Source organism: Lepidochelys kempii, chromosome 8, assembly GCF_965140285.1.
Source record: "Lepidochelys kempii isolate rLepKem1 chromosome 8, rLepKem1.hap1, whole genome shotgun sequence".
Lineage (NCBI taxonomy): Eukaryota > Metazoa > Chordata > Testudines > Cheloniidae > Lepidochelys > Lepidochelys kempii.
The window spans coordinates 80,934,135-80,948,403 of NC_136387.1; the positions used below are offsets into that span (position 1 = coordinate 80,934,135).

A 14,269-nucleotide genomic window follows, 5' to 3' on the forward strand; every position below is an offset into this window, starting at 1 on the left:
ATATGCTCTAAGTGTGTACCGCAGGGGCATGGTCAAAGCTGGCAGACCTGAATTAGACCTATGTTTTGCAAAAAGAAAAGGAGGACTTGTGGCACTTTAGAGACTAACAAATTTATTTGAGTATAAGCTGAATTTGTTAGTCTCTAAGGTGCCACAAGTCCTCCTTTTCTTTTTGCGGATACAGACTAACGTGGGTGCTACTCTGAAACCTGTGTTTTGGTTTGCAGACATAGATGTTGTGCCATTGCTCCACTCTGCTTTTCTGAGTCAGCAGGGTAAGAACCCTTCAACTTTCACTACCTGGCTGTTTAGAATTACTGAGCCAGAAGGCAGAGGAGGGCAGACAACATGATAGTTATGCTGGGGGAACAAAACACAAAAACACAAACAGCAAGTTGATGTTGGATTACTCACTTTAGAAGCAGGAACTTAAACCATGATGCAGATTTCATTTTGGCGGCATCTGTGACAGACTGTACCCCTGTGCTGTACACCCTATTGTAATAATCATTGTACAAAGGATGTGTTGCGGAGTATCATTTGAAAACTTGTAATTTGCTGGTCATTACTATCCTGGTAAAATGTATGTGGCAACACTGCATGTGAAGTTTGAGAGATTTCCCTGTATGATGTTATTAACACATGTTCCAAACCACAGCCCTACCCAAGCCGAAGTTGGCAAACTGGACTGTCCTAAACAAAGGAATGTGGGCTCTGTTTAATTTGCATTTAATCAGGAAAGAGTCATCAAGCAAGGAAGCTCAAACAGGTGCGGAAAAAGCATCAGGGAACATCCTTCCACATAGACTTTTTGTACTCAGCTGGAAATGTTTTTCAAGGGGGGGACTGAAACTATAAAAAGGAGGGACGAACACCCTAAGAAAACCCCTCTCTCTCTCCCTACCCATCACATGGGTGACACCTGAAGCGACAAAGGAAGCATTCATTAGATTCTGGGAGCAGGGCTTCTTACCTAATAAGTCTGGTCAGTAAGATTGCTGAAAGCATAAGGTGAGAAAACTTCGCTTTGAATTTAACATAGTTTGTTAAATTAGGCATCAATTGCATTTTATCTTTATTTTTCTTGTAACCATTTCTGACTTTTATGCCTCATCACTTCTACTCACTTAAAATATCTCTCTTTATAATTAAAAACCTTGTTCTATTGCTTTATTTAACCCAGTGTGTTTAAATTGAAGTGCCAGGGGAGTGTCTGTCCATTTGGGGTGACAAGTTGTGTTCATAGTATTTCTACTAAAGTAACTGACTTTATACAAACTTGTATTGTCCAGGGGAGGGCTGGGCGGTACAGGACATACATTTCGGGGGGAGGGAATCTAAGACAGAGTGTGTTGGGGTCACCATGCAGTATAACTAAGGCTGGTTAGAGTCATGGTGTGGCTGGCTGCAACACACACACAACAGACCCGTACCTGTGAGTAACTTAATGCTTGAGGTTGTTTGTGAGCAGTCCAGGCTGGAGGCTACAGCAGTAAAGCATTGTAAAGGGCACTCCAGATTAGAGGGCAGGGGTAACACAGCTACTCATTAGTCTGGATTGTATGCTGGTATGTCACAGCGTGTTAATTTTTTTTCAAGTACCTGGAGAACATTTAGGAAGAACTGACTTTATAAGATGTTTAAGTTTTGAGGCATGCCACCTTTACAGTGTCTCTATTAGAAGTACATCTATTCTGAGTACTTTTTATTACAGTATGTACTAAAACGCTTTGTTGAGGAACTAGTTATTCCACATATGCAGCAGTGTCAACTTCCTACAATTTAAAAGCTCAGTTAAGTAATGTTATAAAATACTCAAAATAAGCTTCTGGGGGGAAAAAACTGCCCTTACAAACACCTAATCTAAGAGTTCTGGAAATATGAATATATTCTTTAATTATAGCCACACTTTTTTTAGCAGTTGCTGTAATCAATTGGTTGCAATCAGGTTTACTCTGGCACTAAGCCTGTAATCTTTTGAAATAAAAATACTTTATCGGGTTGTAAACATATTATACACATTACATCTTCTCTATTGATGCAAATCTTGTGATGGGGTGGAGAGGGAATGAACAGTTCTAGCACAATTTTTTCATGGTGTCACTGGAAACAATCCGTTGGGCCTTATCAGACAAGGTTTCAATTTTCTATCGTTCCATTTTAACCTGCCTAATCAGTTGAACAAAAGTACTTTATGTGAAATGATTCCTTCAGTTGCCTTAGCTACAAATCCCTGCAGTATACTATAATTGAAATCTACTCACGTAAGTTAAGAATAATTAGGACCCCAAATTAAGCTAAACACAAAGTTAATTCAAATAGTCAGCTGCTGTCATTTACATGGTTACAGAGTTTTATTGTCCCTTAACATCTCTGAGTGCTCTTAAATGCATTTTGTTGTTTCTTCACCATTTAATATTTTACTCCAACTGGAAATGGGATCAAGAGCCTAAATTTGGCCAGAACCTGCCACTTCAGTCACAACTTAATCAAGTCTTTTCTCACTAAATGTTTTCCGCACTACTGTCACTGTACCTTTGCTATCAGCTATCAGCCAATTAACAATACTGCTGAGGAATGGAATGATAGCTCTCAGATACACTTCCATGCTAAATAAGGCTAGTATCATTGATTCTGCTATGAATGTCATCAATGCAACAAAAGAAAGAGCTTTTGAAAGCTAATGTTCAGAACACTTCTCTTTGCCTAAACTCTAAAAGCAAAGGATTAAACAAGTTTCGTGTCTTAAATGAACAGCAATATGAAAATGTTGTTCAAAAACATATATCATGCAAAAGCTAGATAATAATGCATGTTACAGATTAAATATGTCTCATACTGTAAGCGCAACTGTTGCCAGAATATGTTACAACTCCATTGATTTAATCAAGCCATACTCAAAGCTAATTAATATATTAATGTAGTTAGTCAACAAACACATTTGGCAACTCCATCTATTTCTTGAATAATCTTCCTCTATGGGCACTGTGCTTTTAGTAAAACAACTATTTCTATAAAACCTTCTAAGGCAGTTTATTATATGTAGGTATTCAAGATTTTTATACCCTTTATTTACACTGCACATATTTCAGGTGGTTTGAGTGCTGGAACATTTTCAGTTTCATGTAAAAAGTTTTCTTCTTTTTTTAAACAGTACATTGCAAAACAATCTATAAACATACAGAGAAAATTCATAGTTGTTGGTCATTGAGTAGCAATTGAATTTGAATGCTTGAAACAACACTGTATAACATGTGTTAATAACATTTTTGTTTTAGCTGGTAATCTATAAAATGATATATGGTGATTCCATCCATACTAATGGGTAATAATCCAAACCACTAGTTTGCCTTCTAGTACTTTCCAGGCTTCACTCTTCATGCACATCAACTTCATCTGTTGCAAATTAAACAATATAAAAGTGTAAGTGCCAAACTGTTCTTTTTTGTTTACTAAGAGCAAATTTATCTTGAAACCACTGAAGCACCTAATCAGTTCTAAATGACCACAAAACCACATTTTTCCAAACAGGATTGCAATGCTGAAGATTTTCTAATCTGTACTACATTATTAAAATTCATTTTACAAGCAACACCCTTTCACAACAGAAATTTGTTTGAAGTAGACGACAAAAATATCAGAGGCAATCTATCACCCTTGAGCTAGAGAAAAGAACTGGGACAGCTCAATGGGGAGAATATGGGAGATAATAATGTGAAACATTAGGGAAGGAAGGTCAGGTTGCATGCCAAGTAGTCAGACAGGATCAGTGAATAAAAGGCCAATTAGACTGAGATGTTTACAATCAAGAGGTGATATGAAACAGGACAAAAATCTTCCAGCTACAATGTAAAGAGAAAATATTTCTCACTTCTTTTCCCACCTAAAAATACACATATTTGCAGAATCTGCTGAGAATGACAGCTTGAAATGAACTTACTGAATTCAAGTTTAATAGGAAAAACCTCTCAAAACAGGTTTCAGAGTAGCAGCCGTGTTAGTCTGTATTCGCAAATAGAAAAGAAGTACTTGTGGCAGCTCACTTCAATTCAGTACACTGAATGCATCCGATGAAGTGAGCTGTAGCTCACGAAAGCTTATACTCAAATAAATTTGTTAGTCTCTAAGGTGCCACAAGTACTCCTTTTCTTCTCTCAAAACAGTGCCATGAACTACCTACAGTCTCTGCTAGTACACAGCATCAATGACACCGGTCTAACTCTTAATTTATGTGGTTGGGGGAAAAGTTAGCTCGTTAGTCTGGTGCTATAAGCAGGAACTGAAGTTATGTGAACTCTCTCGGTTTCTCCCACGTATCAGTTGCTTAGGCAACCAATACAAAAGTTTAGTATGGTTTCCAACCCCTCTCCCACACACATTTCTGGGGAGGGGGAAAGATTCTTCTTCTTTTTTTTTTTTTGTTGCAAACATCACTAATGCACAGCATGGAAATACCAGTCAATTATTTTATTATTATGATTTAAGAAAAGAAATGGGATGAATTCTCAACCACCTAAACTGATTTATTGTCACTGGAAATGAACACATTTTCCCCCACTCCCTTTAAAAGGACTGTCTTAATGTCACTTGGACATGGATGAATTGTCTCCATTTATTGAAAGAGGCATCCACCAACTGAACAAACATTATACAGCTCTATTTCTTTACACTTCAAAAGAAAGCTAGAAGACAGAGATAACGGAAACACAAAAAGCTTTAGCACAATTGGGTTTTGAAAGTTAGTGGACTAGTTAGTTCAAGTTTCTTTTTGGTAGATAGAAAATTTGAGACATCTTGAATCATAGGAACTAAACAAAGCCCAATATGTCAGCAAGGATTGCTCTGTTTCAGTTTGTCATAATATTTCCATGGATTTAAGATGACACAAAATTTACTGGTGCTAAATGTGGGGAAATTTTACCTTGTTAAGAACAAGGAAGACAATTGAGAAGAAAATCCAATATTTTTAGGTAGAACATTCAAAACATCAATCCAGTCATACCTGTAGATTACAATAAATCTGTCAAGCTTGATAAGATTTATCAGTGGATAAACTAATGCTACAGAAGATAACGTATAAAACTGAAAATGTCTCTAGCTTTAATTATGTGAATTTTTATTAATTTTAGAGTGAGTTAGAAACAAAACTTTGCAAGATGCTTTTACAAAAATAAATGCATTGCTAGGGATACAGTAGAATTTAGAGCAAAGTATACTGCTTATTAAGGATCTTTGCCTTTGTACAATTACCCTATAGAAAGAAGTGAAGATATCATATTTATGTTAAAAAGTAAATATTGTGTGACTATATCACACTTTAAAAATGCCGAAGTCAACTTTTAAGTGCGTCTGTTGTCTGGGAAACTTGTCATATCGACATAAGAAATTGTATACCAGCATACAGAAAGGTCATATAGACCATCAAGTACACTTACAAAGAGAACATGCACAGACATAAAGCGAAGTCCCTTTTTATTCTGAATGGATTGCTTTCTTGTTCCTTGTGGAACACAGCCTGGAACTAAATCATAAATACAGAAGTGGACATGAAAATTAGTATTTTATGTGAATGGATGTGATCCTGCAAAGATTGGTGCATGCAACTGTACTCACATGAGTACTCCACAGACTTCAACTGAACTATTTGTGGGTGTAAAATTAAATGTAAATGCATGATTGAAGAATTCAGGTTTTGTATGCTAAATTTAGATTTATTATGCTTATGAGAACCTTCATTATTTTCTGATTCTGATGTGGACAAATATGACAGTAGTAAGAAGAGAACTTTCAGTGCATCATCTTCAGTTATATACTAATTCAGATGTTTTATGCTTCCCCATTCCCAATTCTACGGGTTACAAACCTCTCCATTTTGTACTATGTTCCACAAGTATAATACAAACACAACTAAGGAGGACTGAAGTGTGTACTGATAAAGCTAAATAAAATGCCCTGTTTCTCAGATACAATAGTATTCTTACATTTTAGTACAAAACAGGAATGCAATCATTAAAATAAACATATACAATGATTTGGTTTTAAAACCATTAAAGGTAGTAAAAATTAAAATGATATATTACATTCTCTGTGCTCCATAACGTAGCACTGAGAGTCCCAATAAATTTTATATAGGAGATGTGTGGTCAAGCCACATGTACCTTGTAGAAAAGGCACCCTACAGTCTTTAACTAATCTAAAACATATCCACATATGGGAGCAAGGGGAAGATTCAAAGTCAACTGTGTTAGTCAGCTAAGCCAAGATAGCTGAGTCAATTCAAACTTATCCTCATGATTGGTCATGTAGCTATTCCCATTGAGACTGAACAAGGCTATCATAATGAAAAGTGGTAAATTGAAGCAGTAGTTTAGAAGACTCTGGAAAAGTAACATCTGGCCTTAAGCAGGAGTAAATTGTGTTTGTACCTTTTTTGACAAATTTTCAAAGTCCTTCTCTCCTTGTGAGGAGAGCCTCTGAAGCTGCAATACAGTTTCCCCTTTCAGAAGAGGAATTCAAAGTTTTAGCAAATGACAGCAGGAACACAGCTCTTTAAAAGAGTAGCATGCAATAGCTAATACCTAGCATACAGTAATTTAGAATTTGCATTTTTTTGTTCAAATTATAACAAATTTGACAGTGTGTATGAATTAAAATAAATAATTTAGTGACTAAAATTAAGATTTCCTAGTAAGTCCTCTAAACCAGTATTAGTGCAGTATTTAAAATGGCACTTCACAAACTGAGACTGTCAAGGCTATCAGACTTCCCTATTCCCATGTCATTTCTCCTACATTTTTGAAATAGCTATTTTCTTTCACAAAACATGAACCTCAAGTCCCACCATTGAGGGAATGAATGAAAGGATATGCACTTTACCTGGCATTTTTTTTCTTTAACTTTTTCTTTAAAAGGAAATTTGATTTCACTATTTAGATCAATTTACTTTTTAAAAGCTGTGTTGGCCCGATGTCTGTTTCAGGAACAAAATAGAGACATCTCTAAATAAACACCAGGAAAGTATTTCGTCTTTTGTTCACAACAAATATTGAAAGCAGAACTCAATACATCTGTTTTGGTTTTTATAGGCACCCTACCATTCCTTTTTACATAAATGTTTGCCTTTAAATAATCTGCATTCATTATTTAACAAAACCATTTTTACTAATAGAATCATAAGATACACTGCGTTGGATGACTTATCCTGAAATCTATCCCCATTTTTCCAAGAGTTGCTGTTATTTATAATTAATCACTAGTGCCGAATAGTGCTAGCATTCAAATGTCTGACTTTTACTTACTAGGACTCCATTATACAGTATGGATTCAGTAAAACCTATCAGAAGTGAGCACTCAAGGGACTGACAAAAATTGGTTGCTTAACAGAAGTGGTGCAAAATTGTACTCGTTATGTTTGTGGATACTTCGTTAAACCAAGAAGTTGCCTAATAAATGTAGTGTTTCATGCAGATTTACTGTGATTTAATTCTCCAAGCTAGAGAAATTCAATGTACATTCCTACTTACTGACACATGATGCTACAGTAAGCACTACCCTGGAAAAAATGGACAAAACAAAAATTAAATCAGTTAACAAAAAGTTGATTTTCCTATTAGCAAAGCTCTCCTATCAACTCAAGATACGCTGTGAACAAGGGTTTGTTTGTTTGTTTTAAATACTGCGGGCCCAATCCTGCTAACACTTACCCATATACATGTGTGAATTTATTCATGTATACAACTGTTTGCAGAATTAGGCCCTGGGGGATCTCAATTGTGCAAGGATGTTGAGCATCTTTTGAAATGTGCTCAGAGCCTTCAACTCCCATTGCCTTCAGAGGGCTCGGAGGAGGCTAAGCAGAAGGCTACATGCACTCTCCATCTTTCAGAAACCAGGTGTGTATATTACCTGTATTTAAATGTACCTTTTAAAATAAATGCAATAATTCCAGGTGCACATTTAGAAGCACTTTCAATTTTTGTAAATAAAATTTTGTGAAACAAAATATATTGTCTACTCCACTGGAGTATATAAATGTTTAAAAATCTGGGTTTTATGTTTTTCATTTTAATGTAAACAAAAATGTCTATTTACAGACAAAGAGGGGCTGGAACTAATTAATAATAGATATTACTTTAGGAAACAGTTTTTTAAAAATCAAATACACAAGGATGAAAAAACCCAGACTTTTAAAATGCTCCTATACATGAGACATCAAACCCACTCACACTTTTTTGGAATTTTTTCCCTAATTACTTTGACATAAAATGAATCGAAAAATTAAATCAAGTCTTGACCTTAACATTAAAATAAAATGTAAAGTAAATATTTAAGCTAATTAACTTTAGCTCTTCTTCCCGCACGTTTCCTTCTTTTGCTTGGTTCTCTTGATTTGGTGTCACAATATTATCTACTTACTGCTGTTAGCAGACTATGATGCCCTGTCAGTCTTCTCTAAAACAAACTGAGATGACACAGATCAGTATACCTGAAGTATGTCCTAACTCTCTGCAGTTTTCCTTCTAGCTGCCAGTATATGTCCTTTCCAGGTTCTCTTTACCTGCAGGAAGGAACTGCGTCAAAAGCAAACCCCTTGGCCTGTTGCCTCAGAAAAGAAAAGAAAAGAAAAGAAAAGAAAAGAAAAGAAAAGAAAAGAAACTTCTTTTAACTGCAGATATGATTCTTGACTTTATAGATACTGCAAATAATACTGCAGTCTTTCTTGAAACAGTCTCTGTCTGCTAACCCCCTATTGGGTTAAGCCACTGTGACAGCAACGAGGGTTTTATCTTGATTGGAAAAATGTTCATTAAGTGGACTAATGAACCATTGGTCCACACCTGAAATCTTTTGTAACTGTATAGAAACATTCACGCTTAACAGCATGAAATTTAGTTAGTTTTTTTCTACCCGCTGTAACAACCTGCTTATGTATATAAGATTTCCATAACAAAATTTAAGTAGCTAGATTCCAAGTCAGAGAATTTAAAATATTCTTACTTTCAGGTGTTCTCAAACTGGGGGTAGGGACCCCTCAGGGGGTTGTGAGGTTATTACATGGGGGGTCATGAGCTGTCGGCCTCCACCCCAAACCTCCAGCATTTATAATGGTGTTAAACTTATTAAAAAAGTATTTTTAATGTATAAGAGGGAGTCACACTCAGAGGCTTGCTATGTCCCAAGTACAAAAGTTGAAGAACCACTGACTTAGGGACTGTTATTTTATACTTCCAGGGATGAAGCATCATTACTAGAGCATGTTACACTTGGCATATTTTATGACTGAAACAAAAGGCAACGTAATCTCGTCAGAAAGTCTAACAATGCTGTATTCACTTTGCTTCTGGTGGCTTAAAGTCAACTGAATATTAATATTCACTTTCAAAATACAGTGCCACAATATTTAATTTATTCTAAGAATTTATAATTAATTGTGTATGATTCTGTTAGCTGCTCCCAATTTCCTTCCATTTACTTTAGATAAGAAAGTAAGTCCTGTATAGACTTTAAAGGAATTGAATTCAGCACTGAAGCATCAAAAGATTGCTACTGCCTCCTAGAAGCCGGAATAGGGATAGAAAAACATGGATCTGAAATCTTACAAATGAAAATTACCTTTCTGCAAATTGTAACAATTCGGCAGGCAGAAGCTTTCAGTTTATTTTTCCTACCCAAACACAGTAGATAAGCTATTTATTGCTGCAAACTGCTTGTTTTATATATATCTAAGTTAATCAGAAAAAAATATAACTACATGTTCTATACCATTTTCCCCTTGCTGCTTCCAGATTTTCTTCAACTGCTACATATTGCTAAAGTCCAATACTGAGATATTTTGCTAAAATATTTCAAAATTCTGAGTTGAGAGATTTTTAAATAACCACACACACACAACCTTAAGATTTTATAACTGTCATTGAGCACCTTTAATTGGAAAAGCCATGAAGTGAAAACACCATTTCCCAGTACTATCTTTTAAATACAATTTTAAACTAGTTCATTCATTCTTGCAAGATGAATGCATTTTTGCATCAAACACAGTAATTACCAAAGCCAACTAGCTGTAAAATTTAGATATCTAAGCTCCTAGTGGCTTCCCATCTGCAGAAACTTGTCTTTCATATGACAATAAGATTTCAGCCAAGACTAAAAAATGAAGGGCACCAAGAACACACATATGCGTAGTCTCTTACGAATCATAAGTTACCATCCAAAGAATCATACAATCTAAAAGATGAATGTGTTGGTCTTCAGCACTATACTCACAACTCCGGGGAGGGTGGGGAGGAGGGGGAGGAGAGAAGAAATCTTGAAAGCTGTTTAGGCAAAACTAGACCTTTCAGGAAGGTATATTCCTTGATGTGTACTCCTTAAAGTCTACATAGGAGTTATTACTATATTTCAGCAAAATGGGTTTATCAATTCAAGCCCAAGAACTGAGTGAGTTGAGAGAGTCTTAGACTAGAACAAATGTTTAAATAAATATACATTGAATGTGAGAGCTTTTATAAGATATTTAAGCCTTTAAAGTTTGCTGGGTTTTGTTCGACAGTAGTGCTTGTTTGATTTTACTGCAGTCTATTTTCTGAATTACTCAGAGGGGTTTGACCTATGAATCCAAAGAATTCATACGTAGTGAGATACAGCCCTACTTTATTTTTTTAAATGATATCAGATGTAACTGAGGAACTGCAAATTAAATCACTACACTCTTAAAAGTAGTATATTATCTATCAGTCATGGGGTTATCTAGCTATGGGGATGAATGATATTAAAAGGCAACTGCCAACTTGAAACCTAGTTAATTTTTTAAAAGTTACAAATATATTTAGATATTACACTTAGCCCAAAAATTCCTTGCCAATACTTGTGGTTAAAAAAATTAAAATAATATTTTCTTGTTCTTTTAAAATGTTTCTCTCTCCAGTGTAATTGTCTAAAAGAGCCACAAAAACAACCAAGGAGACTGACTACATTATCGAAACAGTGAACTGATTTTACACAAAAGGAAGAAAAAAATGTTTTTCCTCCCTAAGCTCTTCTATTTAAGAGCAATCTTAGGTGCTGTATGTACCAGAAGTGAACAATTTACAGAGAGCAGTTAGGTTTTTAAGCTTGCAGTGTTCCTGTATGCACTTTCAGTTTCATTTGTCCAATTCTCAGATGTATAGCATTGATTTTAATGAAATATTTGCAGTTTTATTTCCAGCAAGCCAATCAATGGAAGTAAAATAGGTGCTCCGACTGCTGCTTTTGGTTCCATTAGAACATATTTTAAACAACTATGCATTGTTTATATAACTTGCAATTTACTTGTGCTCAAGGATAGTATAGTGAGAGGACTGAACAGAAGGAATCCAAAAAAATAAACCACCTACCAGTTCTATCATCACTCCAGTTGTCTGAGTACTGTTATTTAGTGTCACTGTATCAAACAATGTACGTTTATTTTTAATGTTTGTTTTGTTTTAATATCAATCATTTAGACTAACAGCTAAGCTCTAGAACAGGACAGGTAGTAATTAGTTGTTTCTAGTTAGGCAGGTGCATCTTAAAACTCCTGAGCAATCTAAAAGCAAAATAATATTTTAAAATTGTACAAGAGCATGTGGTCTCTCATCTGGAGCATAACTAAAAGATATGATATAATCTTACCTTCTGTACACTGCAGGAAGCTGATTATGAGAAGTAACCAAAAAAATTGCATTCTGCAACCAGAAGACACCATTATTGATCCCTTTAAGTATTTTCTTTGTATTCCTTAATGAACCCAGTTATAAATGCCCAGCATCATTGAAGCCAGTGGTCTGTATCATTGATCTTCATACCTGGGGATGAAAAACAAACAAACAAAAAAAGATTCCGTTGTTAGTCATATACTCACAATTTTAAAAAAAATTATTCACGTATCGGATATCAAATTTTAGCTGACATGAAGACAGAAAGTCAAAAATATAACATGAAATACAGCTGTACTGTGGCTGGGGAGCAGGCAGGCATGCTGGATTTACGATCAAAGTCAGTGATCAACCAGGATGAAGAAGTTTAAAATGTGATTGTAGTTAATGTGCTCCTACTAAGAGATACAGTGAAGATAAGAGAATGGACTTGCAGATGAGTGGGGTTTAAACACAAAAAACCTCACCAGACACATTATTCTACACAACACTGATACAAAACAGATCCCAGTACAGAAAGAGATACAGCCCAACAATAAAACTTTCAAAGAGAAGCTCAGCGGGACCCCTTCCCATCACAGCTTCCTTACCCTCCACAGGAGATAGGAATGCCAGTTTTTCTATTATGCATAGTTCTGCCTTCTCAGACAAAAAGCTAAAACAGCAACATTGTCATCAAAATAACAATTTTGCTGAGGAAGCTCATGCTTCTTTGACCAGTGGGTTTCAGAGAACTTCTAACCACAATGAAAAACCTTTCAAACAAGGGGGCGAAACCACATGTGTTGCAAGCACATTGTTAATATTGCCACTTCAAATCACATGTACATTAGCCCAGGTCAGAGACGGTATTGCACATGATCACACTGGGTTTAGCAAGTGACTGAACTCCTTAATTCTACTCGAGAAACCAACCTTACCTGAACTTTTCCTGCATACCATGTAAAACGAAAGGCTTTAAAAAGATACATTTGATTTTTTTTTTAATGATAGTGGAAAACAGTTATCGGACTGGAAGGTCTGACCAGCCATGTTCACTCTTCAGTCAGTGCCTTCATTCTTGCAACAGCCATTGGAATAACAGATTACTTCCTCTTTCATAGGTCAGCCTATGAGCTAGATCAGTCTCCAACAGACAGCTGTTTGAGATATTAAAGATATCAATGTGAATGCACAGTTGAATTCCCAGTATGAGTGTGGGCTCTATGAGCTAGAGGAGTGTGCAACTCAGAACATGGTAATAATGAACCTCCAAAAAATGCTGCACAGACATAGATCAAAAGAGACAAGTTCTGTAACCCATTACCCCCGGCCCTATAGTCAGACAGACCAAAATTTTCAAATTTGGGTGCCTGAGGTTACACTTAAAATAAGTACCCTGACTTTCCAAAGTTCCACAGATCATGTAATCTATGTTATCTTTCTTGCCTGTGCATAGCAAACTGAGGTTGGAAGCAACAAAATCACTTAAGCCAACGAAAGGGCAACTGCCCGCACACCCCATGACTCTGGATAGTCCTTGGTAGTTCATTTCAACCCATTCACACTTCTTTTAAAAAAAAGCCCCAGAGCTGCAAATGAATGACATTTTATAAAGTTGTTATCGAACAGCCTTGAGATCCGTTGGGACCAAAGCTGCTATACAAAATGCATCAATGATCATGATAGTGCCCTAGTGGAGATACACTGTGGAAGTTTCAGTTCAATAGCCACGTGGGAGTCTATAAATTGGTGTACACTTAGGAGTTGAAAAATCTATTCATCCAGTCACCAATGACAAGTGGGAAAGCTCTCCTTGGCAAGGATGCCCAAATCATTGATTTCTAGAGAATTTACACTTCCCTTTTAAAAAAGTTTATAACCCTCATGGTCACAAATACACTGAGTCTGAAGACAGACAGCTGTAATGCCTCTGATGTTGCTCACTGCTTTGACAAGCAGCAGCAGGGTGAAATTAACAATCACTTCATTTGTTTCAGAGCTGCTATACACAGTCCTGTGGGCAGCAATGAATCCATCAGTGGAATACTGCTGCTGCTTGTCCACAAGACTCAAACCTTACATTGGCTGTGAGTGCAGGAAGACACAATACCAATGCAGTCTGACAAGAGTTTAATAATTTAGAGTAGCCAAGTATGCTGCTTCACAGTGGACATGGTTTTAATGGCGATGCCACTTCACTGTTGGATTTTTTGCCCCCACATACCTCTTACAGAATGCAAAGCTCTTACACTCTCATATACAGGGAAATGAAAGAGAACTGCCATTCTAAGCTTTCAACAAAAGAGGCTCTTTTCCTGCAATTTGCAAATACAGCCAACAAGTGCTCTTCAAGCAAAGGGGCAGAGTGATGCATACCACACATGTATTTCCACGAAGAGCAGAACAAACACAGAGTAGCTCTTCCTGGCCGAAGCCCAAGCGCCTAGAGGTGAAAGATTAATCTCCAATTAATCTGAAATAGTTATATTTTATCTCTTAAGTTTTTCATCCTGGTCTGAGAGGGCTTTGCATACTGAAAAATCTAAAATCCACATATGATACTGCATGCAGCTGAAAGTAAGATTGCTAAGGAGTTCCAGCTCAGGAGAAAA

The 14,269-nt window shown here is 36.2% G+C and overlaps 1 protein-coding gene across 16 annotated transcripts in view; it reads right to left on the minus strand.

Annotated features, from left to right (window-relative positions):
- Nucleotides 1-14,269, minus strand: part of ADGRL2 (adhesion G protein-coupled receptor L2) — a 195,218-nt gene that overhangs the window by 147,220 nt on the left and 33,729 nt on the right. For all 16 annotated transcript variants that reach the window (XM_073357241.2, XM_073357237.2, XM_073357249.2 and 13 more), the window contains exon 2: nucleotides 11,653-11,825. In XM_073357241.2, coding sequence (XP_073213342.1) covers nucleotides 11,653-11,725 — 73 coding nt within the window. In that variant the 5' untranslated portion in view covers nucleotides 11,726-11,825. The remainder of the gene's footprint in view (nucleotides 1-11,652; nucleotides 11,826-14,269) is intronic.